Source organism: Acomys russatus, chromosome 4, assembly GCF_903995435.1.
Source record: "Acomys russatus chromosome 4, mAcoRus1.1, whole genome shotgun sequence".
Classification (NCBI taxonomy): Eukaryota; Metazoa; Chordata; class Mammalia; order Rodentia; family Muridae; genus Acomys; species Acomys russatus.
The window spans coordinates 3,973,348-3,999,030 of NC_067140.1; the positions used below are offsets into that span (position 1 = coordinate 3,973,348).

General features: G+C 49.6%; 1 protein-coding gene across 1 annotated transcript in view; it reads left to right on the forward strand.

Moving 5' to 3' along the window:
* The first annotated feature begins 3,892 nt into the window (after window positions 1-3,892).
* Znf341 (zinc finger protein 341) overlaps window positions 3,893-25,683 on the forward strand; it is a 35,374-nt gene continuing 13,583 nt past the window's right edge. Inside the window, exons 1-8 of the mRNA XM_051143561.1 lie at window positions 3,893-4,337; window positions 12,798-12,908; window positions 14,985-15,181; window positions 17,414-17,563; window positions 18,682-18,927; window positions 19,475-19,670; window positions 21,166-21,256; window positions 25,103-25,293. Coding sequence (XP_050999518.1) covers window positions 12,800-12,908; window positions 14,985-15,181; window positions 17,414-17,563; window positions 18,682-18,927; window positions 19,475-19,670; window positions 21,166-21,256; window positions 25,103-25,293 — 1,180 coding nt within the window. The 5' untranslated portion in view covers window positions 3,893-4,337; window positions 12,798-12,799. The remainder of the gene's footprint in view (window positions 4,338-12,797; window positions 12,909-14,984; window positions 15,182-17,413; window positions 17,564-18,681; window positions 18,928-19,474; window positions 19,671-21,165; window positions 21,257-25,102; window positions 25,294-25,683) is intronic.

Genomic DNA, 25,683 nt, shown 5'->3' on the forward strand with positions numbered 1-25,683 from the left:
GGTATTCATGGGGTGCCCCAAGGATAAAGCCTGCCAAGATTGCTTCCACCTGTGACACAGCTTAATCTTTCCCATAATGTCCCCTCTGGAACAGGGTTTCCTCTGTGTAGCCTTGGCTGTTCTGGAACACATTCTGTAGACCAGGCTGGCCTAGAATTCAAAGAGCCGCTTGCCTCTACCTCCCGAGTCCTGAGATTAAAGGTGTGCACCACCATGCCCAGATTGGTACATTTATTTATTTATATTTTAGTTTTAGTTTTGTTTTGAGACAGGGTCTCTCTGTGTTAGCCCTGGCTGTCCTGGACTCGCTTTGTAGACCAGGCTGGCCTTGAATTCACAGCGATCCACCTGCCTCTGCCTCCCGAGTGCTGGGATTAAAGGCGTGGCGCCACCACCACCCGGCTGGTACATTTATTTTTTTAACTTTTGGAGTTTAGTGAAGAAAGTGAAAATCGTGGTTTGTGTTGATTATTCCTCCAGCTGAGACTTAAATAGGTGTTTGTGGTAAAAACAAGGAGGCCATTTGGAGTTAAGTCTATGGTGGTGCTGTCTTAGGACAGTGTAGCTTTAGTCATGGACACTTTCTGTCATGGATGACATCTCTCTGGTTCCCCGTTTCCTATGTGAGCTTCTTCCAACTCGTCCTTGTTGCCCAGTCAAGTCCACTGCAGTTACGTTTTTTGTTTTTTGGTTTTTTTTTTGGTTTTTCGAGACAAGGTTTCTCTGTGATAGCTTTGGCTGTCCTAGACTCACTTTGTAGACCAGGCTGGCCTCGAACTCACAGCGATCCACCTGCCTCTGCCTCCCAAGTGCTGGGATTAAAGGCGTGCGCCACCACGCCCGGCCAGTTACGTATTTTTAACATTTGAGTGTCCTTCATCTCAAACTGCGCTCTAAAATCTTACCTCTCTACCCATACGCTAGTGCAGCTCTCAGTGCAGTGGATGGCAGTTAACCCAGAAACTCACAACCTCGAAAGTGTCAGTAGAATGCTCAGCCACAGTGGGGCCTCTGTCTCCTTTTGGCTTCCCTCTTCCAAGTCTCAGGCACCATCGTGGATGAGGGAGTTGGAAAGACAGAAGAGCCGAGACAGGTTGGGGAGCAGCGTCATGCCGGTGAACATTCCAGAATGCCTAGGGGCGGAGCTCACAAATCCCACTGAGGGCCGCCTTGGGAGAGAAAGTCAGTTTCCTTTAAGGGTGCCTCCCGAGTGCTGGGATTAAAGGCGTGCGCCACCATGCCCGGCTATACTGGCAGGTTCAAATTGGGCTTTGTGGATTATAAACAAAACGAGGTATAGAGATGGCTCAGCCGGTAAAGCTACTTACTACAGAGCCTGAGTTCAATACCAGGGCCTCACACGATGCAAGGATAGAATCTATTCCTGAACGTTGTCCTCTGATCTTCACACGTGTGTTGTGGTGTGTGTATGTCTGTGTGTGTACGCGCGCACAGACATGAGGGCGCACATGAGGAGGCTGGAGAGAGGGATCAGCGGCTAAGAGCATTGACTGCTCTTTCAGAGGACCCGGATTCAATTCCCAGCAGCTCACAACTGTCTGTAACTCCAGTTCCAGGGCTTCTGACACCCTCACACAGACATAAATGTAAACAAACCACCGATGCACATAAAATAAAAGTAAACTATTAAAAAGGGGGAAGGCATGGATTTGGGGGTGTGGATCCCTATGTGCTTGGGCTAGGAATGGATGAGACGGGTACAAGGCCTGTGACAGAAACGGGGTCTAAGAGAATCATGGTCGAGTGGTGTGTGGACGGGAACCTAACATTTCATAAGGGATTAAGACCAGGCACCAATCTACGCGACAGGATGCAGGGTGTCCTTGAAACAGTTAGGTCATCCCAGTGAGGTGGGTTGGTGTTGCAAAGTTGGAGACTACCGTGTGCAGCGACAGTGGGTTGTGTGTTGCAGAACCGGGGACGGTGTCAGCGCTGGGAGGTGGTATGCGAGCGCCAGATGTGTGCCCGAGTAGAATTAGAACTGGGGGGTGGGGGGGGGGTGGGGGTGACTGGGTCTCCAGCAGGGCAGCCGGGAAGGCTGTGTTTCCGGGGCAGGGGGTTCGGCGCCGGCTCCTGGGCGCCCCCTGGTGGCCCCGACCATGCTGCGGTTCCCACAATGCTTGCGTAGCCCCGCTCCCCCTCCCCGGGCGGCGGCGGCGGCGGCAGCTCCAAGATGGCGCAGGCGATCTTCGAGGCCCTGGAGGGTGAGCGCGCCGGGCCGGGACAGCGGCTGTTCCGCGTGGCGCCCCCCTCCCGCCGCGCCCTCGCAGCGCCGGGCCCAGGGCGCGCGGAGGCCGCGGGGCGGAGGGCGGAGGGCGGCCGGGCCGGAACAGCCGCGGGGCGGGAGGGGGCGGGAACAGCCGGGGAGCGCCGGCCCTGCGGGGAGGGGGCCTCGGGACCGGAACAGCGCGGCAGTGGAGGCCGCTGTGGCGGGAGGGTGCTCGCGGAGGAAACAGCCGGGGGGCCGGGGACCGGAGAGGCTGCGCTGCGGGAGGGCCCTGGCTTGCCCGACAGCCCAACCGGGCGGGCGCCCTAACCACTGAGAACTTCCCCGAGACCCACTGTGTGCTTCGGGCTGGGGTGTAGTCCTACTAAACCCAGAGCAGGGAATGAGGCGGCCCGTGTGCGCACAGCCCAGTCTGGGAGAGATCACAGGCCCAAACAGTAAACACAGGGCACTTGCCTAGTGCTTCGATCTGAGTCTGTACCGACGTCGGCCTGTGGCTGCTTGGATCATTGCTGGTCGCGATCCGATCGGATCCTGTGATTTGCAAGATCACCGCGGTAGATGGGCCTCAGGCTTCAGAAGAAGCGAGCTCTGAGCGCCACCAAGTGCACCTGCTGGAGTTTAATGAGAAAGGATGTCTCTAGAGACCGGCCTGAAGTAGGGCACAGTAGTCCCCGAGGCGAGTGGAGGGTGGAGTAAACAGCCAGAGTGGAAACTTGTGGGCAAGGACCGGCGGCAGAAAGCAGCACAGGCTTGCAGTTCGCCAGGTCTCAGCCACCCATCTTCTTGGAGGTCGAGTTCTCTTCATGGAATGATAGAGCGCCTTTTACAGTCTACAGCCGTCCAGTCTCGGCTGTCCTCATCCTCCCTCATTACTCCCACCCACCCCGCCGCCCAAAATTGTGGGAAAGAATAATAAAAGAAGGTAGTTATCACGCCTTTAATCCCAGCACTCTGGAGGCAGAGGCAGGCGGATCGCTGTGAGTTCGAGGCCAGCCTGGTCTACAAAGCAAGTCCAGGACAGCCAGGGATTCTGTTAAATAGGGAAACTATCTAAACAACAACAACAACAACAAAACAAACAAACAAAACACAAAACAAAGGAATCTCAGCCCCATGTGGCAGTGCATGCCCATAATCCCAGAGGTTGGAAAGTGGAGACACGCAGGAAAATCGGCAGTTTGTTAGGCTCAGCTACATATGGCTTTGAGCCTAGCTTTTGGCACTATGAGGCTTTTAAAAAGCGATTAGGAATATATTTGTATATACATATACTTAAATGCATACAATAACAATTTTTTTAAAGGTGATGAATTTGAAGGAAAGTGGAGAGGTTATATGGGAGAATTTAGAGGGACGGAAAGTGAACGGAGGAATGTTGTAATCAAATTATCATCTCAAGAATATAAAAAATAAGCCGGGCGTGGTGGCGCACGCCTTTAATCCCAGCACTCGGGAGGCAGAGGCAGGCGGATCGCTGTGAGTTCGAGGCCAGCCTGGTCTACAAAGTGAGTCCAGGATGGCCAAGGCTACACAGAGAAACCCTGTCTCGAAAAACCAATAAATAAATAAATAAATAAATAAATAAATAAAATATCATTCCACAGAAAACAAAACAAACCCATAAAACAACAAGGACCCAAAAAAGAACACTACAGTGAAAACCCAGGCTGTTACGTTCGGTGAAGAAAATAGCAGGGTTGCTGTGAATCTGAGCGGTCAGGGTCACGGCGTTCCCTTTTGGAGGAGAGTGGGGTATTGCGCTGCTGAAATGTTTACTACAAGCATGCATTTGTGTATTAGATATGTGTAGCTTCACTGGCCTTGGAAGGTCCCCAGCACCAAAATAAATAACATTTCTGAGGGAGGGAAGAACAGCAGGTGCGTGTCGATCCAACCCGAAGGACCAGGTGGTGGAAGGCGCATTTGCGAACCCTGGGGAGAAAAAGATTTCTCGTGATTCCGCAGTTCGGCGTAGGGGAGCAGCTAGAGAAAAGACCTCCGCTGATTTGATGAAACTGCTGAACTTTATCTTGGGATCAGCGTGGTGCTAAGGAAAGGTTTTCATCGGGGAGCCACAGCAGCTGATGTATGTTTTATAAAGTTCACCCTGGCTCCTGGGGAATGGATTGGAGGGGGTGAGCCTGCAGCAGGGAGGGGAGAGAGGGGCTGGGCTAGGCAACTGCGGAGATAGGAGGGGTGGATTTCAGAAACCCTTGAGAGGCAGAATAGGTTAGATTTGCCAAAAGTCTAGAAATGGCAGGAAAGAAGCTGTGGGGCGAGGGAAGAGTCAGGGTGCACCAGGGGCCCCAGCTGGAAGGACAGTGTATCGTCCTGATGCCCTGAAGCAGAACCAGCCAATTGGCGATGAAGCTATAATTATATAGATGAGGGTTGTTGGAAGTGGCGTGGGACGGGGAGAGGGGGGAACGCGTGTTGGGGGGCGGGGCAGGAGAGAGGGCAGGGAGGTAGGACAAGGGCAAGGACAACAAAGGGGACAAAAGGGCAAAAGGGCCCTGGACCGGAAAATGTCTGGTTTTATAGTGAGTCTCTGGGAGAGAAGCCCCGCCCCTAGGTAGAGGGCAGGGCGTGCCAGCCACACCCTGCAGCAGGATCTTACAGTACTTTTGGGTGTTACAGGAAGAGAAAGGGATGGGTTTTAGTACATTTAATTTGGGACTGTATCTTTTATTTTTTACTTTATTTATATGTATGGGTATGTGTGTGTGCATACTTAGGTCGCAACATGCATGTGGAGGTCAGAGGACAACTTGCAGGAGCCAGAAGGTCCTAGAAACTAACTCAGCTTGCGAGATACCTCTACCCACTGAGCCATCCCACAGGACTAAATATTTTATCTTCAAAAATAAAAGTTTTTTAAAAAAATTTTCTCCTCAAGTTCTAAGAAACTATACAGAGTGTTGCGAAGAACCCAATTTCCCCCAGAGATAAGAGTGTGCTCTGAGCCAGGCGGTGGTGCCTTTAATCCCAGCACTTGGGAGGCAGAGACAGGAGTGTCTCTGAGTTTGAGGCCAGCCTGGTTTACAAAGTGAGTCCAAGACGGTCAAGGCTACACAGAGAAACCCTGTCTTAGAAAAACAAAAACAAACAAACAAAACAATTGAATCTCACTTCCTGTCAATTCAGAAGGCTTCCATCACACCAGCTGTGGCCCTTTTCAAGCCGCTCTCTGTACTCCTCCCTCCTCCCACCGTCCCCGACTCCTCACCTACGAAACATTGTTATGGCAATTACTCTGTAAGTAAGTGTTCTATCAGAGCATCTTGTCTTCGCATCTAGGGTGTGTGTGTGTGTGTGTGTGTGTGTGTGTGTGTGTGTGTTGGTATCTGCTCTTCTTGTACAGATTCACGGCATGGATGCTTCATTTGCTTAACCTTTCACCCCCTGAGGACTCTCTAAACTGCTCCTTCTCTCTCTCTCTCTCTCTCTCTCTCTCTCTCTCTCTCTCTCTCTCTCCTTTTCCCCCTCCTCCTCTTTTTTGAAACAGGGTCTCATGTATCCCAGGCTAGCCTCGAACTCACTATATGGTGAAGAATGACTGTTAACTTCAGAGCCTCCAGCCTCCACTTCCTGAGCAGTGAAGTAAAAGGCATGCACGCCTAAGACCCATGTGTGTGGCACAGCAGGTCAAACCCAGGCCTTTGTTTATGCTGGGCAAGCTCAAGTGACTTACAGCCCCAGCTTCCACTCAGCTAGTTCTAGTTTTACAGTTACGAGTAAAACTTCTGGGGCTAAGCTGGGCGTGGTGCTGCACACCTTTAGTTCCAGCACTCGGGAAACAGAGGCAGGCAGATCGATGTGAGTTCGAGGCCAGCCTGGTCTACAGAGTGAGTCCAGGACAGCCAAAAGCCAAGGCTATATATACAGAGAAATCGTTTCTAGAGAAAAAAAAAAAAAATCTGGGGCTAGAGTCATGGCTCAGAGGTTTAGAGTACTTCCGGAGAGCCCTGGTTCACAGGCTCATAGCATCCTCATGGTGGCTGACCATTTTTTTTTTTTTTTTATAACACCAGTTCCAGGAGATCCCACACCCTCTTCTACTTATTACACATGCATTTATGCAAGCAAAATACTCATATATATAAAATAAAAATAAGTGAATCCTTTAAAAGGAATTCTATGAGCACTTGCACCGAGGCACAAAAACATAGGTTTACATAAGATCACGGTAAAAATGTAGTGTTAGAATGTAGCCAGTGGGGCTAGGGAGAAGAGGTCAGTAGTTAAGAGTGTGTGTTCTTTTGTTTTGTTTGGTTTTTCCTCTGGAGACGGGGTTTCTTTGTGTAGCCTTGGCTGTCCTAGACTCGCTTTATAGACCAGGCTGGCCTCGAACTCACAGAGATCCACCTGCTGGGATTAAAGGCGTGCGCCACCACGCCCTAGTATGTGTATTGTTTTTGCAAAGGACCTAAGTTTGATTCTCAGCACCTATATCAGGCAGCAACTACCTGTTGATAGGTCACAAAGGAGGCCCCAAAATGAAAGTGTTGATGACAGCATCATAAGATGATAGTCAGGGTTTTGGGTAAACAGAAAGATTCTTTTTAAATTAATAATTTATTTATTCACGTTACATCCCAGTTGTACCCCCCTCTCCTTCTCCCAGTCCCACCCTCTCTCCCCTCACTCCTACTCCTCAGAAAAGGGGAGCCTCCCTTCCCACCCACCCCAGCTCATCAAGTCACATCAGGACTGAGCTCATCTTCTTCCCTTATGGCACTTCCTGCCAGGGGGAGGGTCCACACGAAGCCTGAGCTGCCCATTGGCTACATCTATGTAGAGGACCTAGGTCCCGTCCATGCATGGCCCTTGGTGGTGCTTCAGACTCCACAAGCCCCTCTGGGCCCTGCGTGGCTCTATTGGTCTGCTTGTAGAGCTCTTGTCACCTCTAGGTCCTTTTACCCTTCCCCCCACTTTTCCACTAGACTCCCTATGCTTCGCCCCTCCCCCCACCCCTTTTTTTTTTTGAGACAGGGTTTCTCTATGTAGCCCTGGCTGTCCTGGACTGCCTATGTCGACCAGGCTGGCCTCGAACTCACAGCGATCCGCCCGCCTCTGCCTCCTGAGTGCTGGGATTACAGGCGTGCGCCACCACACCCAGCTACTTCACCCAAAGTTTAGCTGTGAGTCTCAGCATGTGTTTCCAACCGCTGCTGGGTGGAGCCTATCAGAGGACAACTCTGCTAGGCCCCTGTCTGCAAGCATAGCACAGTATCCTTAATAGTACCGGGGGCTGGCTCTCTTCCATGGGCTGGGTCTTGGGTTGAGCCAGGCACTAGTTGGACATTCCCTCAGTCTCTGTTCTGTGTGTTCTATCTTTATCCCTGCATATCTCGTAGGCAGGGTAAGTTTTGGATCGAAGTTTTTTGTGGATGGGTTGGCGCTCTGCTCCCTCCACTAGGAGTCTTGTCTAGTTAGAAGGCAGCCCCTTCAGTCTCTATGTCTCCTGCTAATAGGAGTCTCAGCTAGAGTCGCCTCATATCCTCCCGGAGGCCTATCCTGACTTAGGTCTCCAGCTTGTCACAGAGATGCCCCAGCCCTCAGTTTCTCTTGTCTCTGTCCTCCCGCCTGGCTCTCTCTCCCCAGGTCTAATCTCCACCCTTATTTCTCTCTGTACTCCTACTTTGTTCCCTCTAAAAGGGAGATTCTTTTTTTTTTTTTTTGGTTTTTCTTTTTTTTTTTTTTTTTTTTTTGGTTTTTTCGAGACAGGGTTCTCTGTGTAGCCTTGGCCATCCTGGACTCACTTTGTAGACCAGGCTGGCCTCGAACTCACAGCGATCCGCCTGCCTCTGCCTCCCGAGTGCTGGGATTAAAGGCGTGCGCCACCACGCCCGGCTTTTTTTTTGGTTTTCAAGACAGGGTTTCTCTGTGTAGCCTTGGCCATCCTGGACTCACTTTGTAGACCAGGCTGGCCTCGAACTCACAGCCACCCGCCTGCCTCTGCCTCCCGAGTGCTGGGATTAAAGGCGTGCGCCACCACACCCAGCTAAAAGGGAGATTCTTATTGGGGAAACAGAAATATAAGCTCAGCATTCCTTAGGTTTCTGTCAGGAAAGCCACTACTTCCTGTCTCTGCCTCTGATGGTCAACTGATGGGGCAAAGTGCATCTAGTTCCCATTTAACCCAAACAGCCTCCATCAGCTCAAGGACCCTCACCCTGTGGACTGTTACCTAATCCACTTGCTTCCCCACCAGGCTGCTGCTCTCTACTTTCTGACACAGCCCAGCAGAGTCTGCCTCCCGCCCCAATAAACTGCCTTCTACCTATGAAGTGGTCTAGTTTGGTGCTTTTGGGGACCTAGAAATCCAGCTTCCAGGAACTGACACTGCTCTCACCTCCTCAAGTACACACACACACACACACACGTTAAAAAAAATTAGCCAATGCTTTAGAGCAGCTCTCCCCTCACAGATGCTGATAGGCACTGTACTGGGACATTGCAGACAGGACTTCTCCGTTGGGAAGTGAGGTAAAATCAAAGGGTATTGATGTTAAGGTTTTGGCACTAGGCACATCCTAGTCCCCATCCTCTTCCCTGACTCCTACTTGGGAAGCAAAGAGCCTGGCTTGGGCGCTTGCTGTAAATCTCCTCCCCGTATCCTCAAAAGGCATGAGAACATACCCACTTCTGATCCATGTGATGCCTGCATGGGCTCTGCTTCTCTTCAGAAAGGACACTTGCTGTCTGTGCCTGGAGTCTCCTCAGAGCCCCCACTATCTAGTTGTCCCTCTGTCTGTCCATGGCTTTAATAACTCTTCTAATTGCTGGGCGATGGTGGCGCACGCCTTTAATCCCAGCACCTGGGAGGCAGAGGCAGGTGGATCTCTGTGAGTTTGAGGCCAGCCTGGTCTACAAAGCAAGTCTAGGACAGCCAGGGCTGTTACACAGAGAAACCCTGTTTTGAAAAACCTAAGATAGGGGCTGGAGAGATGGCTCAGCGGTTAAGAGCACTGATTGCTCTTCCAGAGGTCCTGAGTTCAATTCCCAGCAACCACATGGTGGCTCATAACCATCCACAATGAGATCTGGTTCCCTCTTCTGGCCTGCAGGTGTACATGCAGGCAGAATACTATATACATAATAAATAAATAAATATATATAAAAAAGAAAAGCCTAATATAGTAGTAGTAGTAGTAATAATAATAATAATAATAATAATAATAATAATAATAATAATAATAATAATAATAATAATACAACTACTTAGCTTTCATCTCAGTGTCCTCCTGAACTACCTGACTCCATACAAAACCTAACAGAAGCAGTTCAGGAAAGCGTGGACCTCAGGTCTGTGCCTCCTGAGCTAGAGAACTAGATCAGGGGGAATAAGTCCACTGTGGACATTGTAGGGGGCGAAATCCAAATAGAAGGACTCCCTCCAAATCCAGACGGAGAGAACTCAAAGCAGCTGCGTTTGCGGGCGGGTAGGAGGAGACTGTAAAGAAGGACCCCTAGCAAAGTGGAAGAGAACCATAAAGGGTGGGGCTGGAGCCAGGGATGGGGAGGGGCATGGTGTGTCTGACACTGTTAGGCGGTCTAAGTTTGGAAGATAAGCAAGAAGATGGTGGGCAAGGGCAGATACTTTGAAGATTCAACAGCAGATATTTGATGTTGAAGGGACAGAGATGAAGGCAAAGAATGCAAGGAGACTTGAGGGGTGTGGGGTGTGGGTGAGAGGACAAGTAATGGGCTTTCCAAAGGCTATGTGATTTGGGGTCCAGCAATGGCTCCAAGAACTACAGAATTGTTTGTTTATTAAAGAAAGTACAGAGGGACTGGAGAGATGGCCCAAAGGTTAAGGGCACTGACTGCTCCTCCAGAGGTCCTGAGTTCAATTCCCAGAAACCACAAGGTTGCTCATAACCATTTATAATATGACCTGATGCCCTCTTCTGGCCTGCAGGTATATACATAATAATAAATAAATAAATCTTAAGAAAGAAAGTACAGAAGAGGGTGGTCTGGGCTGTGATTTGACTGTGTGCAAACTTCACACAGACTCAAAAGAATTCTCACTTTTTTTTTTTTCAGGATAGGGTAGTGTAGGCTTTGATTTTTTTCAAACCTACTTTATTGGGAGGTTCTTTAATTGTTATAGCTCCCTTCCAACCCACCTGGCCTAGATAGGAGAGAAAGGTTAATGGGAACAGGAGAAATAGACCTTTCTAGACTCAGTTCCTTGGAGCGATTACACTGGCGTAGCCGGCAGGATTCCAGCAGACCCGTTAAACAGCAAACCAGCAATTCAGCAAAGGTGACCGCAACTGCAGCAGCTGGAACGCAGAGCAGCAGCCGGAGCCTCCAAGTGTTTTCTGGAGTGGTTCTCTCTAGGAGTCTCTTGAAGTGGAGTGATGAACAGCCAACAAAAGGAAATTATGCCAAGACCAAAAAGCCAAAAAAGCCAAACCTCTTGTTTTGGGGCTCATGAATATCTATCCCCTCTCAGAGTACATCCTCGGATGTCTATCAGTTGCCAAAGACCAAGCCCCCGAAAAAGGCAGTTCCTCTTCTAGTGGACAAGCACCATGTGTTCTCTCAAAAGTCTTATTTCCAGCGGAGAAACACAGCACACCCTCACACAAATCTGTTTCACATCCCATACTTGGGATCAAAACACAAACATGTGTACGTCCACTACAGGGTAGGTAGGCGTTGTACCTTTGTCCATGCTAAACATGTGCCCTGCCAGCGGGACATGCTCTTAGCTCCCTATTCCAACTCTTTTGTCCTAATCCTTAGAGCTTATGTTCAGGACCAGGAAAGGTGTGTGGACTTCCGGGCCCGTGCTCTAGGAAGCAGAGTAAGGACAGGTTAAGAAGGGCACTGTGGGGCTGGAGAGATAGCTCAGTGGTTAAGAGCGCTGCCTGCTCTTCCAGAAGTCCTGAGTTCAATTCCCAGCAACCACATGGTGACTCACAAACATCTATAATGAGATCTGGTGCCCTCTTCTATAGATAAAGCACTCATATACAATAAATAAAATAAATAAATCTTAATTAAAAAAAAAAAAAGAAGGGCACTGTGCATAAGGCAGCTCTTAAGACATCTTGGGGGCTAGCAAGACGCTCCGCGGGTAAAGGTCCTTGCCACCCTTAGGGTCTGAGCTGGATCTCTGGATCCCACATGAAGGTAAAAAGAGAACTAACTTCATAAGAGTTGTTCTCTGATCTCCACAGGAACTGGGGTGCAAATAAATCTCTTGCTTGGAGGATACAGCTCAGTTGGTAGAATGCCTGCCTAGCACGCACCAATCACCTGGGCTCAGTCACAGACACCACATAAAACTGGTTGTGGAGATGCCACGCCTCTAATTCCAATACTTGGAAGCTGAGGCAGGAGGATCATGATGATGAACTCAAGACCAATTTATCTGATCATAATGAGTTCAAAGCCAGCTTGAGCTATTAGGGTGAGGTCCTATTTATAAAAAAAAAAAAAAAAAGAGCAGGCAGGTGATCTCTCTAGAAGCTTCTTCTTTTCTCTTTTTGGTTTGGTTCGGTTTTTTAGTTTTCGAGCAGGGTTTCTCTGTGTAGCCCTGGCTGTTTTGGAGTCACTCTGTAGACCAGGCTGGCCTTGAACTCACAGAGATCTGCCTGCTTCTTCCTCCTGATTGCTGGGATTAATGACATTTGCTACCACTGCCCAGCAAAAAGCTTTCATTTTAAGATTTAAAAAAAAAAAAAAAAAAAGATTTATAGATGGTTGTGAGCCACCATGTGGCTGTTGAGAATTGAACTCAGGACCTCTGGAAGAGCAGCCAGTGCTCTTAGCCTCTGAGCCATCTCTCCAGCCCAAAGCGTTCATTTAAAAGCTTTTTCTTTTTTTTAAGACAGAATCTTTCTACCCCTTTGTCGGTCAACTGATCCTTTCACAAGGGTTGCCTAAGCCTATTGGAAAACATATTATGATTCATAACAGCAACAAAATTACAGTTATGAAGTAGCATTGAAAATAATTTTATGGTTGGGGGGGTCACGACAACATTAGGAACTGTATTAAAGGGTCACAGCATTAGAAAGGTTGAGAAGCACTGATTTAGCCCCACCTAGCTGTTCTAGTGCTGTCTAAACAATATGTAGTAGTTGGACTATGTATGGCCGCCAGGGACTCATGTGTATGAATGCTTGGCCCATAGGGAGAGACACTATTAGGAGGTATGGCCTTGTTGAAGGAAGTGTGTCACTGTCGGGGTGGGCTTTGAGGTCCCCCTATGCTCAAGCCATGCCCAGTGTCTGCTGACTCTCAGCTCCTTCCCCAGCACCATGTCTGCCTGCGTGCTGCCATGCTTCCCGCCATGATGAGAATGAACTAACCCTCTGAAACTGTGAGCCAGCCCCAGTTAAATGTGGTCCTTTATAAGAGCTGCCTTCATCATGGCGTTCCTTCACAGGCTCACGTCTTGGAATCTGTTGCAGTGAAGTAGAGAGAACCCATCCTGGGTTGTTTGTGGCAGATCTGGCTTGTGAAAGTGAAATTAGAGTGGAAGCTGGGCCCACTTCCTCACCGCCTGCATTTCCTGTTTCAGGAATGGACAATCAGACTGTTCTGGCCGTCCAATCATTGCTGGATGGCCAAGGGCCAGTGCCTGATCCCACCGGACAAAGTGTCAGTGCACCACCTGCCATCCAGCCACTAGGTGAGTATCTGCCCTGTCACTAGAGGCCAACTGCCTCTTCCTGCAGAGCGTGTGAGGTTTGTGGGGCATGGGAGGCAGCTGCCTTTGTGGCCCCAGACTGTCCTCTGGTGTCTGTATCCTCTCCCTTTCTCCTGCCTGCACCTTCCGGGTCATGCCTTTCCCTGTCCTGCTTAGAGAATGTTGCTCTCTGGCACCATCGTTTAGAGTGTCCAGGAGCCCTGATGCTTGCGCCCTGTGCTCTGGAAGACATGCCTCAGCTTCCCTTTTATAAAGAGAGAACATAGTTCTTTCCAGTTTATGTGTCAGACACCTAAAGAGGCAGGACTTCTCCAGAAGTCCTCATGTAAGTCTTTATTCATTTATTTGTAACTTAAAAAAATTTTTTTTCGAGAACAAGTTTCATAAAACCTAGGCTGTCTTCAAACCCGCTATTTAAAGATGATACCCTTAGAGCTCGAGAGATGGCTTAGCGGTTAAGAGCACTGTCTGCTCTTCCAGAGGTCCTGAGTTCAATTCCCAGCAAGCACATGGTGGCTCACAACCATCTATAATGTGATCTGATGCCCCTCTTCTGAACCTCAGGTGTACGTGTAGGCAGAGCACTTTACATAATAATAAATAAATAAATATTTAAAAAAAAGATGATGGCCTTAAATTCCTGGTCCACATACTGCTGCTTACAAACATTTCTGAGTATCTAGGAATCAGTCTAGGCACATAGAAATTATACCTGGGTGCAAATAATAATAAAATATCATTACAATAAATGATGATGATGATAACGGCAACACAGGTTCTCACCAGGTACTTGTGTCTGGCCTTGGTATGTAGATGAGGCTAGCCTTGAACTTACCTCTTGGTAAGGTTTAAGTTCTTTTTTTTTTTTTTTTTTTTTTTTTTTTTTTTTGGTTTTTTCGAGACAGGGTCTCTCTGTGTAGCCTTGGCTGCCCTGGACTCGCTTTGTAGTCCAGGCTGGCCTCGAACTCACAGTGATCCGCCTGCCTCTGCCTCCCGAGTGCTGGGATTAAAGGCGTGCGCCACCACGCCAGGCTAAGGTTTAAGTTCTTATTCCCATAGTTCTTAGTTTATCCTAGGTAGGCAGCTTAGCCTCAGTTTCTTTTTCTTTTTCTTTTTCTTTTTTTTAGTTTTTCGAAACAGGGTCTGGCTCACTTTGTAGACCAGGCTGGCCTCGAACTCACAGCGATCCTTCTGCCTCTGCCTCCCGAGTGCTAGGATTAAAGGTGTGCTTAGCCTCAGTTTCAACATTTGTAGGATGGGGATAATTATCCTACCTACCTCATAAGAAACTTGTGAGACAGGAGGCAGAGGCAGGCGGATCGCTGTGAGTTCAAGGCCAGCCTGGTCTACAAAGTGAATCCAGGATGGCCAAGGCTACACAGAGAAACCCTGTCTCGAAAAACCAAAAAAAAAAAAAAAAAAAAAGAAACTTGTGAGAGTACTCAGGACTTGGCCTTAGTTATTGCCGTATATAGGAAATGGAAGATTCCGAGGTCAGTAAGATGGCTCAGTGTGCTGGGCATGGTGGCACTGGAGAGGCAGAGGCAGGCGGATCTTTGTGAGTTCGAGGCCAGCCTGGTCTACAAAGCCAAGGCTACACAGAGAAACCCTGTCAAAACTAAGACAAAACAAAACAAAACAAAAAACCCCAAAATACAAATAAGTAAAGACGACTTTGAGCCTTGCAGAATAAGTTACTCTGAGACGCACCCAGGTGGGGGAATAGTGGATGCAGAGGCCTGAGGAAGTGGCTGGAGACTGATGGGTCAATTCTGTCAGAATAGAGTCTGTATTTCTCCACTTGGAAGTGAAGTCACTGCACTGTTTCCATATTTCAAATTATGTGATACCTGGCTGCACATGGCTGGCTCTTCCTGAACATTCCTAGGAAGCACATCGTTTCTGCTTGACCCCATATAGCAAGTCATCAGTGTCTTCGGACTTGAGGCTCTGAGGCCTGTTGTGATCTCCAGTTCTTTGCTGTGATTTCCCCCTGACTCATTCGTGCTGTTTTCATTACTCCATGCATGGCCTCTTCAACTCCTGGCCTGACCCCAGATGACGAGGACATCTTTCTCTGCGGGAAGTGTAAAAAGCAGTTCAACTCACTGCCGGCCTTTATGACCCATAAACGTGAACAGTGCCAGGGAAATGCCCCCGCCCTGGCCACAGTCTCACTGGCTGCCAACAGCATCTACACGCCCTCTGCAGCACCTGCCGCCGTCCAGCAGGTCCCGCCTCCTGCCAACCGCCAGGTAGTCATTCATTGCTTTGCTCGGTGATTCCTTCAGCAGCTCTTTCCACACACTGCACTGAGTCTTGGAGGGCAGAACAGGTGAAGTATCTACGGGTATCGTGTTGGACACAGTGCATGAAGACAGACATGTTTTGCTGGGCATAGTGGTGTATACCTGTAATCCTAACACGGGGAGTCTGGGGCAGGAGGGTCAAGAGTCCAAGGCCACCCTGGGCTACATCTTTCCAGGTGGCAGTAATGTATTTTCCTAAGTCTGGCCACTTTTGTAAATCATTCAGATTTTTATTTCATTCAAACTCTTTTCTAAGTGTGCTTTCCCTAACACCTGAGGCCCCAACACTTTGGGGGTTCCTTATTCTTGCTTGCTTCCCCACTGGGCGGCTGCTTGTTTGCCCTGTGTCGGATCTCTGTGCTGACTTAAGTAGTGTGTTTCCTTTGTTTTCCTCTTCTTTCCTCCAAAGAGGAAATGTATTCAATGGCTGAAATTTACACTTTGCTTGCCCTGAGTGTTTTTCTTTTAAACACTATTAAATTGTCCTTGAGCTTCCAAAATTAAATTTTTAAATAAATCAGTTATGCCTTTCTCTGTCTATTAAATGCTGAAATGGGTGGGAGATTTTGCCATATTGTGTTATATATGCTATTTAGGGTAGAACTTTGAAGAAATGGCATTTAAGAAGTGAGAGAAGCCGAGCACGGTGGCACACGCCTTTAATCCCAGCACTTGGGAGGTAGAGGCAGGCGGATCTCTGTGAGTTCGAGACCAACCTGGTCTACAAAGTCCAAGCCAGCCAGGACTACAAGAGAAACCCTGTCTTGAAAAAACAAACAAAAACAAACAAAAGTGAGAGAATGTCTGCAGAGCGAGTCCAGGACAGCCAAGGCTACGCAGAGAAGCCGTGTTCTCGAAACCACCACCACCACCCTGAAAAGTGAGAGGATACGGTGTACGTATATAGAAAGTATTCCAGTGCCAGCAGGTGCAAAGGCCCTGAGGTAGAAGTGTACCCAGGTGTCCCAGGGGCTACCAGGATGGTAGCGTGACTGGGCTGAGTCAGGGGAGGATCAGGTCGTGTGGTCCCTGCGGGCTTTTACGTAGATGTAGGAGCCGCTGGAGAGTCTTGAGGAGCGAGACCTAGACTGACAACCCTTTATCCCTGCGGGACGCTCCGTGGAGGCTGGGAGTGCTCCCCACAACGGATGCCAGGAGTGTGATTGCCAGAACAAAAGTCCGTGCCTTTCTGAGAGAGGCGACCCCTCCTCATTGGCAGATGGCTAATTGGAGGCTCAGAGATGTGGAATGGTCACCAAGAGTCAAGTGACAGGGAGCGACAGAATGGAATGACTCCAGAACCTGGCGCGCGCGCGCGCGCGTGTGTGTGTGTGTGTGTGTGTGTGTGTGTGTGTGTGTGTGTGTGTGTGTGTGTGTTTTAGATTTATTCATTTTATATGTGAGTGTTTTGCCTGCATGTATGTATGCATGCTTGATGCCCTTGGAGATCAGGACAGGGCATCAGACCCCCTGGAGCTGGAGTCACAGATATTTGGGAACCATCATGTGGGTGCTGAGAACTGAACCTGGGTCCTTTGCAAAAGCAGCCAGTGCCCTTAACTGTTGAGCCATCTCTACAGCCCCTTGCTTTTGTTTTTGTTTTTGTTTTTTTTTTTAAAATATTTATGTGTTTATTTTCTATGGTGTATACAGTATTCTGCTTGCCAGAAGAGGGTGCAGGATCTCATTATAGATGGCTGTGAGCCACCATGTGGTTGCTGGGAATTGAACTCAGGACCTCTGGAGGAGCAGTCTGTGCTCTTAACCTCTGAGCCGTCTCTCCAGCCCCTTGCTTTTGTTTTTGATACAGAAACTTCCTCTGTAGCACAGGCAGGTCAAAAACCTACTGTGTAACAAGTTGGCCTCAAACTCCCAGAAATCCTCAGGCCTCCCAAGTGTTAGAATTTTGGGTGTAGACCCCTATGTGTGGTTTGAACTTAGGTCTTTTTATTTTTATTTTTTATTTTTCCTGAGACAGTGTTTCTCTGTGTAGCCTTGGCTATCCTGGAACTCACTCTGTAGACCAGGCTGGTCTTGAACCCAGAGTTTGACCTGCCACTGCCTCCCCAGTGCTGGGCTTAAAGACGTGCGCCACCAGCGCCAGGTGAATTTAGGTCTTTCCCATCACCTCTCAGCTTCCTCATAGAGCCTCAGACATGCCTTCCTTCTCTTGCTCAGATCTCCACATACATCACAGTGCCCCCATCCCCACTGATCCAGACCCTGGTGCAAGGGAACATCTTGGTGAGCGATGATGTGCTCATGTCTGCCATGTCAGCCTTTACATCCCTGGACCAACCAATGCCTCAAGGGCCCCCACCTGTGCAGGTAAGGAGCTAGGGGCTTCTCATGGGGTCCAAGTTTTTCTTCTTGCAATGCTGGAGACTGATGCCAGGGCCTTGTACATTTCTCAAGACTTTAACTCCACACCCCAAAACTAACTCCGGTGAAATCAGAATATTGTAGAGGAAAATGGCCTTAGCCCCAGCTCCCCTACATGGAAGAGATGATCTGCCTTCTCTGGCCAGCACTGCTGAGCAATGGAGCCTTGACAACCACCTTCCAGTTATTTTGAGTCCTGCTTTTTTTATTGTTGTTGCTTTTTAAAGATTTGTTTATTTATTTTGTATACAGTGTTCTGCCTGCATGAACACATGCCTGCTAGAAGAGGACACCAGATCTCACTATAGATGGCTGTGAGCCACCATGTGGTTGCTGGGAATTGAACTCAGGACCTCTGGAAGAACAACCAATACTCTTAATCTCTGAGCCTTCTCTCCAGCCCTTGAGTCCTGTTTTTATTCTTGGCCCATTCGGAAAAAAAAAAAAACAAACCAGAAAATACAGTGGCTCCCTGAGGTTTTCCAGTGCATATAGGTGGCCAGCCACCAAGAGCAGATTTCAGGCTCCCAGAAGGGAAGAAGCAGCTGCTGTGTGGTCAGTGTCCTGGGAGACAATGAAGAAGCCAGCCCTGCTTTAAGATCTTTTTGTGCCAGGCTAATCCCAGCACTGGGGAGGCAGAGGCAGGGGGATCGCTGTGAGTTCGAGGCCAGCCTGGTCTACAAAGTGAGTCCAGGACAGCCAAGGCTACACAGAGAAACCCTGTCTCAAGAAAACCAAACCAAACCAAAAACCAAAAAAACAAAAAAAACAAAAAAAGTCTTTTTGTTTTGTTTGTTGGTTTGCAGTGGCCCTGTTTGGCCTCTGCTGTTGGCATGTGTGTGCCCAAGGCAGGCTAGCTTGGCCAACCTTCATAGAGAAAGGGGATCGTAGCTCCAAGCTGATGTCCCTTGAAGTCGTCTCAGGTCTTTGTTTCTTTCCCTGTCTCAGTCCTGTCTTCTGAGCTTCCCAGTGAGTTACTGTCCTCTCCACATGGTAGCCAAAGCCTTTCAGGCTGACGAATGGGGCACTACTTCAGTGCTGCCATTTTTCTCTTCTGATTGCAGAACAGCTTGAACATGCATCCTGTGCCCAACTACCTCACCCAGCCTCCACCCCCTCCTCCACCCCCTCCACCCCTACCCCCACCTCCCCAGCCTCCTCCTCCCCCACCCCAGACCCTGGGTCCTTCTGGGCGCTCCAACCCTGTTGGGAATGGTGTGGTGGAGGTGTACAGCGCTGCCGCTCCCATGGCGGGAAGCGGAACTGTGGAGATCCAGGCGCTGGGGATGCAGCCCTACCCACCCCTGGAGGTAAGCAGAGCCAGAGGTGTGGTGGGTGATCCGGGGAACTGTGCTAAGGGGAACAAAGGCAGACCCAAACCCTCTTCTCGTGAGTGCCTGTGTCGGGGAGAGGAGGGCTGTAATCAAAACGTGCAGCCCATGGATGGAACGTGCACTCTGCATGAGGGCCACTTAAGGCCAAGTAGCAAAACCTGGCTTTAAACCTGACACACACACCCTCCCCATCTTACTTAGTAGACCAGGGGTTAGGGTATATGTGGAAGTCAGAAGACGGCTTGTGAGAGACCATTCTCTCCTACCCTGTGGGTTCTGGAAGTTGAACTCCGGTCATGACTCTTGGCAGCAAAGGCCTTTATCCACTGGGACATCTTTCTGGATCACTCCCTGACGTTCTAAGGGGTCTTGGGAGTAACTGGCCTGAGTGAGCCAGCTGTAAGCTTCGGTAATAATGGATGGCAGTGGTTGAAAGCGGCGAGGGCCACAGTGAGGGTTCATGGCAGCAGAAGCGATCCTGTCCCTTCTAAGGCTCTCCCCCATCACAGTGCTGTCCTTCTAGGTGCCAAACCAGTGTGTGGAGGCTCCAGTGTACCCCACACCCCCGGTGTACAGCCCTGGCAAGCAGGAATTCAAACCAAAAGGACCCAGCTCCACCGCCCCCATGACCAGTGCAACTGGGAGCACAGTGGCCACTTTTGACTCTCCACCAACGCTGAAGACCAGACGTGCTAAAGGTGCCAGTGGACTTGCAGAAGGTTGGCCACTCGCCCTCCCCGGGCATCTCTCCTTGGCACTGGCCTCCCTACAGGCTGCTTGGTTCTGGGTTTTGCTGTTAAAATGGGTGGGGTTGAATTTGGTGGCATGTACTGGACATGTTGAAATGGCAGTGACTTCAGAACGGTAAGGCTTTCTTTCCTTAGGCCAGGAGCAGGAAATCTGGGATGTCTGTGGCACCGTCACCAAGCAGCCATGCTACTTCTGTTGTTCTGTTTCTCTGCCCCTCAAGCATGGTTTCATTTATCAGGGTGCCTTGTCACCTAAGGTGGTTGCTGAAATGCCAATCATCAGTTTCATATTCCAGACAGTAAGAGAGAGGAGGAAGAGAAGGGTAGAGGGGTAACTCCCAGCTTTCGGAAGTTCTGTGTGACACTTTCTGCAAATGTAGTCATGTAGCCATGCGTGGCCGTGACACTTGTCTCAGCCAGGAGCCCTGCTGATCCTTTGACTCCGGGGATATTTGAAGACAGAGGCAAACGTGGTGGTTTTGAACACAGGTTGTGGTCTCCCCCCTTTGTTTTTGTTTTTGTTTTGAGACAGGGTTTCTCTGTGTAGCCTTGGCTGTCCTCGAACTCACAGTGATCCGCCTGCCTCTGCCTCCCAAGTGCTGGGATTACAGGTGTGGGTCTTCCCTCTCTTAAGGATGCAAAGTGCGGAGTCAGGGCAGTGTCAGAACCAGGGGGTAGGTGTAGTGGGGAACGGAACTGGGAAACTTTTTAAGATCTTCTCTTTCAACCTCCTCCTTTTTCCTTTCTTTCCACAAATACACGCTAACATCTGCACATCACCCACTGGAGATTTAGGTCTTGGTCCAGGATCTCTTCTGCGGTCAGTCAGTTGCAGTGATTACTCGGTACTATGTTTGGGACAGACTAGTAAAGGCACACCCACCTTTCTGGAGGGAAGGAAGTGGCCACGCAGGTATCTGAGGGGCAAGCTGTCCAGGCAAGGGAACCAGCAGGTACAAAGTCCTCAGATGGCCAGGCGTGGTGGTGCACTCGGGAGGCAGAAGCAGGTGGATCTCTGTGAGTTCGAGACCAGCCTGGTCTAGAAAGTGAGTCTAGGATAGCCAAGGCTATACAGAGAAACCCTGTCTGGAAAAACAAAAACAACAACAAAAACCAAAGTCCTGAGGTGAGACCATGCTTGAGGGCATCAGGTTTAGCAAGGAGTCCATCGCAGGATGGAAGGAGTGTGGAATTTGGCAGAGCAGAGGGCATGGAGCGCTGAGGGTCATGGCAGAGAGGGTACATTTCATCATGAGGCAGCAGGGGAAGGCTTTGAGAGAGCTCTGTCTGGCTTCCCCTCCAGAGCAAGGCTTGGCCTTTCCCTCTTACATTGCCTACACATAGACGGGGATGTCCCAGGGTGTGTGCCGTCTGGCACCAGGTACAGGGGAGAAGTGGACAGAGCTGGGCCCTGGTCCCTCAGCTGGGCCGCAGCCTAATCATCCTTTCCCCGTTTGCCTTTCAGCTGCAGGGAAGCCAAAGGCTCAGAAGCTCAAATGCTCCTACTGTGGCAAGTCATTCACCAAAAACTTTGATCTCCAGCAACACATCCGAAGGTAGCATAGTGGGCAGGTAGCCCTGGGGACAGGTGGCCCCAGCACAGCCACCTAGGGGCCACCTGCATGGAAGGGAGGCTCCCTTCTCAGACCCTGTGCCCGTCTGCCAGCCTGCAGTGCGGAGGAGGAGGAGGGCTCCCTGCATTCTTCTCAGACCCAGGGGCCCAAGCACACTCACTTAGACAGGAAGATTGATCTGTTTGTGTGGATGGGTACTCTGGAACAGAGAAAGGCTTTACACACACACACACACACATGTGCATACACATACACACACGTGTGCGCACACACACATACAGTGCTGCTGCCCATCTTGAACAGAAGGCTTTACACACACACACACACACACACACACACACACACAGTGCAGGCTGCTGGCTTTGCCAAGATAGCTCACTCCTGGAACACACCTTTAATCCCAGCACTCGGGAGGTGGAGGCAGGCAGCTCTCTGTGAGTTCGAGGCCAGCCTGGTCTACACAGCGAGTCCAGGTAATAGTCCAGGGGCTATTACACAATAGAAGGATGCAGAGCCCCTCTGTGAACTGGTGAGCAGGCTCAGCCTCCTCACAATGGGATACACTGATATGTACGGGGACCTGGGGTCAGATGTTGGAAATTCTGAAGGACGTCGTGAGATGATTCCCTTTTCGGTGTCAGTTCCTAAAGAGCCGATGGAGGAAGTCTCAGTTTGAGGCTAATCTTGTCTTTAACCTCTGCTGTGGACTTGCTCATTTCTGAGAGGGCGAACCAAGGGCCAGTCCAAGGTTCCAGCCACACAGAGCACTGCTTCTGTCTAGAGCAGGGCCTCACAGCCTTGGTGCTATTGGGACCCAGGCTTGGGGCGGAGGAATGCTGACTATGCTTTGTGGAATATTCAAAACTCTTCTTAGCTTTTGATAGTAGATACACCACTCCTCCGATAGCTGTGCAGTCAGAAATGTTTCCAAAAGCCAGTGTGGTGGCGCAGGCCTTTAATCCCAGCACTCAGGAGGCAGAGGCAGGCAGATCTCTATGAGTTTGAGGCCAGCCTGGTCTATAGAGAGAGTTCCAGGACAGCCTGGGCTACATAGAGAATTCCTGACTCAAACACACGCGCGCGTGCAAACTGGACATCATTGAGAACATTCAGCAATGTTGGAAATGTCCAATTTGTTGTATTAACCTTGCATGGCTGTTAGAACATGGCTAAGAAACAGAATTTTTTTTTAAAGATTTTTTTTATTTATTAAGTATATAGTGATCTGCCTGCATGTACACCTGCAGGCCAGAAGAAGCCATTAGATCACATTATAGATGGTTGTGAGCCACCATGTGGTTGCTGGGATTTGAACTCAGGACCTCTGGAAGAGTAGTTAGTGCTCTTAACCTCTGAGCCATCTCTCCAGCCCGAGAAACAGAACTTTTAAATTTCACTGTAACGAAGCTAAATGTTATTGATCCCAAACAGCTGGTATCTACTTTACTGCATGGTGCCACTTTGGATCTTAAATGTCGTTGTTTTTATAATCACTGCATTTTTTATTACTGCATTTTCAGTACATAGGCATTCATAAAAAGTGGTATTCTATACTCAATGATAAACAATAGGGAATTTCACTTCAAAAGTATTTTGAGGGGCTGGAGAGATGGCTCAGTGGTTAAGGGCCATCGGCTGCTCTTCCAAAAGACCCAGGTTCAATTCCCAGCACCCACATTCAATCATCTGTGACTCTGCATCCAGATGATCCAGTGCCCTCTTCCGACCTCTGTAGGTACCAGGCACTTTGTGGTACACAGACATGCATGTAGTCAAAACAGCCATACACATAAAATAAAGTAAAAATAAATTTAAAGAAAGGATATTTCCTCCCAAAGCTGGAGGATATGGCTTAGTGTACAGTAGTAGTGTGCAGGGGCCTGTGGCTCCAGTTCCTGTAAGGGCAAAACAAACAAACAAACAAACAAACAAACAAACAAACAGCCCCAAAAGGACAAATGCCAATTAATTAATAACTAAAAACCAAATCCAGCAGCCACTGAGTTGAGGCGGCACTTGGGCCAGGGGATGGCTAAGTAGGTAAAGGGATTTGCTGCTAAGGCCAACGACCTGGCTTCAGTCTCTGGGGATCTACATGGTAGAAAGAGAGAACTCTCCTCACTAGATGTTCTTTGACCTCCATATATGTGCTGTGGCACTGTGGCACATGCATGCCTAAGCTGTGACACGTTCACGTGCATTGTGAACAAACACACTGCACTGTGGCACATGCATGCCTAAGCTGTGACACGTTCACGTGCATTGTGAACAAACACACTGCACTGTGGCACATGCATGCCTAAGCTGTGACACGTTCACGTGCATTGTGAACAAACACACTGCACTGTGGCACATGCATGCCTAAGCTGTGACACGTTCACGTGCATTGTGAACAAACACACTGCACTGTGGCACATGCATGCCTAAGCTGTGACACGTTCACGTGCATTGTGAACAAACACACTGCACTGTGGCACATGCATGCCTAAGCTGTGACACGTTCACGTGCATTGTGAACAAACACACTGCACTGTGGCACATGCATGCCTAAGCTGTGACATGTTCACGTGCATTGTGAACAAACACACTGCACTGTGGCACATGCATGCCTAAGCTGTGACACGTTCACGTGCATTGTGAACAAACACACTGCACTGTGGCACATGCATGCCTAAGCTGTGACACGTTCACGTGCATTGTGAACAAACACACTGCACTGTGGCACATGCATGCCTAAGCTGTGACACGTTCACGTGCATTGTGAACAAACACACTGCACTGTGGCACATGCATGCCTAAGCTGTGACACGTTCACGTGCATTGTGAACAAACACACTGCACTGTGGCACATGCATGCCTAAGCTGTGACACGTTCACGTGCATTGTGAACAAACACACTGCACTGTGGCACATGCATGCCTAAGCTGTGACACGTTCACGTGCATTGTGAACAAACACACTGCACTGTGGCACATGCATGCCTAAGCTGTGACACGTTCACGTGCATTGTGAACAAACACACTGCACTGTGGCACATGCATGCCTAAGCTGTGACACGTTCACGTGCATTGTGAACAAACACACTGCACTGTGGCACATGCATGCCTAAGCTGTGACACGTTCACGTGCATTGTGAACAAACACACTGCACTGTGGCACATGCATGCCTAAGCTGTGACACGTTCACGTGCATTGTGAACAAACACACTGCACTGTGGCACATGCATGCCTAAGCTGTGACACGTTCACGTGCATTGTGAACAAACACACTGCACTGTGGCACATGCATGCCTAAGCTGTGACACGTTCACGTGCATTGTGAACAAACACACTGCACTGTGGCACATGCATGCCTAAGCTGTGACACGTTCACGTGCATTGTGAACAAACACACTGCACTGTGGCACATGCATGCCTAAGCTGTGACACGTTCACGTGCATTGTGAACAAACACACTGCACTGTGGCACATGCATGCCTAAGCTGTGACACGTTCACGTGCATTGTGAACAAACACACACACTCACACACACACACACACACACACATACACACACACACACACACGTTTCCTGCTCTAATGCTTTAACAGTTGGGAAATCTGTCACCTCAGATGTGAGGTGGCCAAGGAGACGGTCTGATGACCGAGCAGCTCAGGAGCCCAGGTCTTTCTGCTTGTGGTCTATGTGCCACCGTGGGAGAACAGGTACTCTTGGTGTCAGAATGAGAGCCAGCGGCATCTCTGGGCCCTCCTGGTGGCCGTGGGTGCCTGGGTGGAGGCCATGTCCCTGTTTCTGCGCAGGGATGCTGACTGGCCTTGTCCCTGCAGCCACACAGGGGAGAAGCCGTTCCAGTGCATTGCATGTGGCCGCGCCTTCGCCCAGAAGTCTAATGTCAAGAAGCATATGCAGACTCATAAGGTGTGGCCTCCCGGGCGCAGTGGTGGCACCGTGTCCCGAAACTCTCTCACAGTACAGGTCATGGCTTTGAACCCCAGCAGGCAAGAAGAGGAAGACACAGGTGAGTGGGTGTGGGGGGAGCCGCTCTCCTCACTCATCCTCTCTGAAGCCTCGGATTGCTGTGGTACTGGGGACCAACCCTGGGGTCTCGTGCGTGCCGGAGGAGAGCTCACTCGGCACTGTCCTCGGTCCCAGCCTCATAGGTTTTGTTCCTAGCTGGGTGGCATCCTACTTTATCTATGAAGTGGGCCCTGGAGAGCTGGGTGTGGTGTGCATGTATTGTCCCAGCTTTGGTGACGCTAAGGTGAGAGCATCAGGAGTTGCCACAGGCCAGGGGACCACTTTCATCCTACCCGTTGGGGCTCTGCCGGAACCAGCCCTCTTTTGAGCCTGGGTTCTTTTTTTTTTTTTTTTTTAAGTATAACTCCCATTTTATTTGTCCAACGTATTT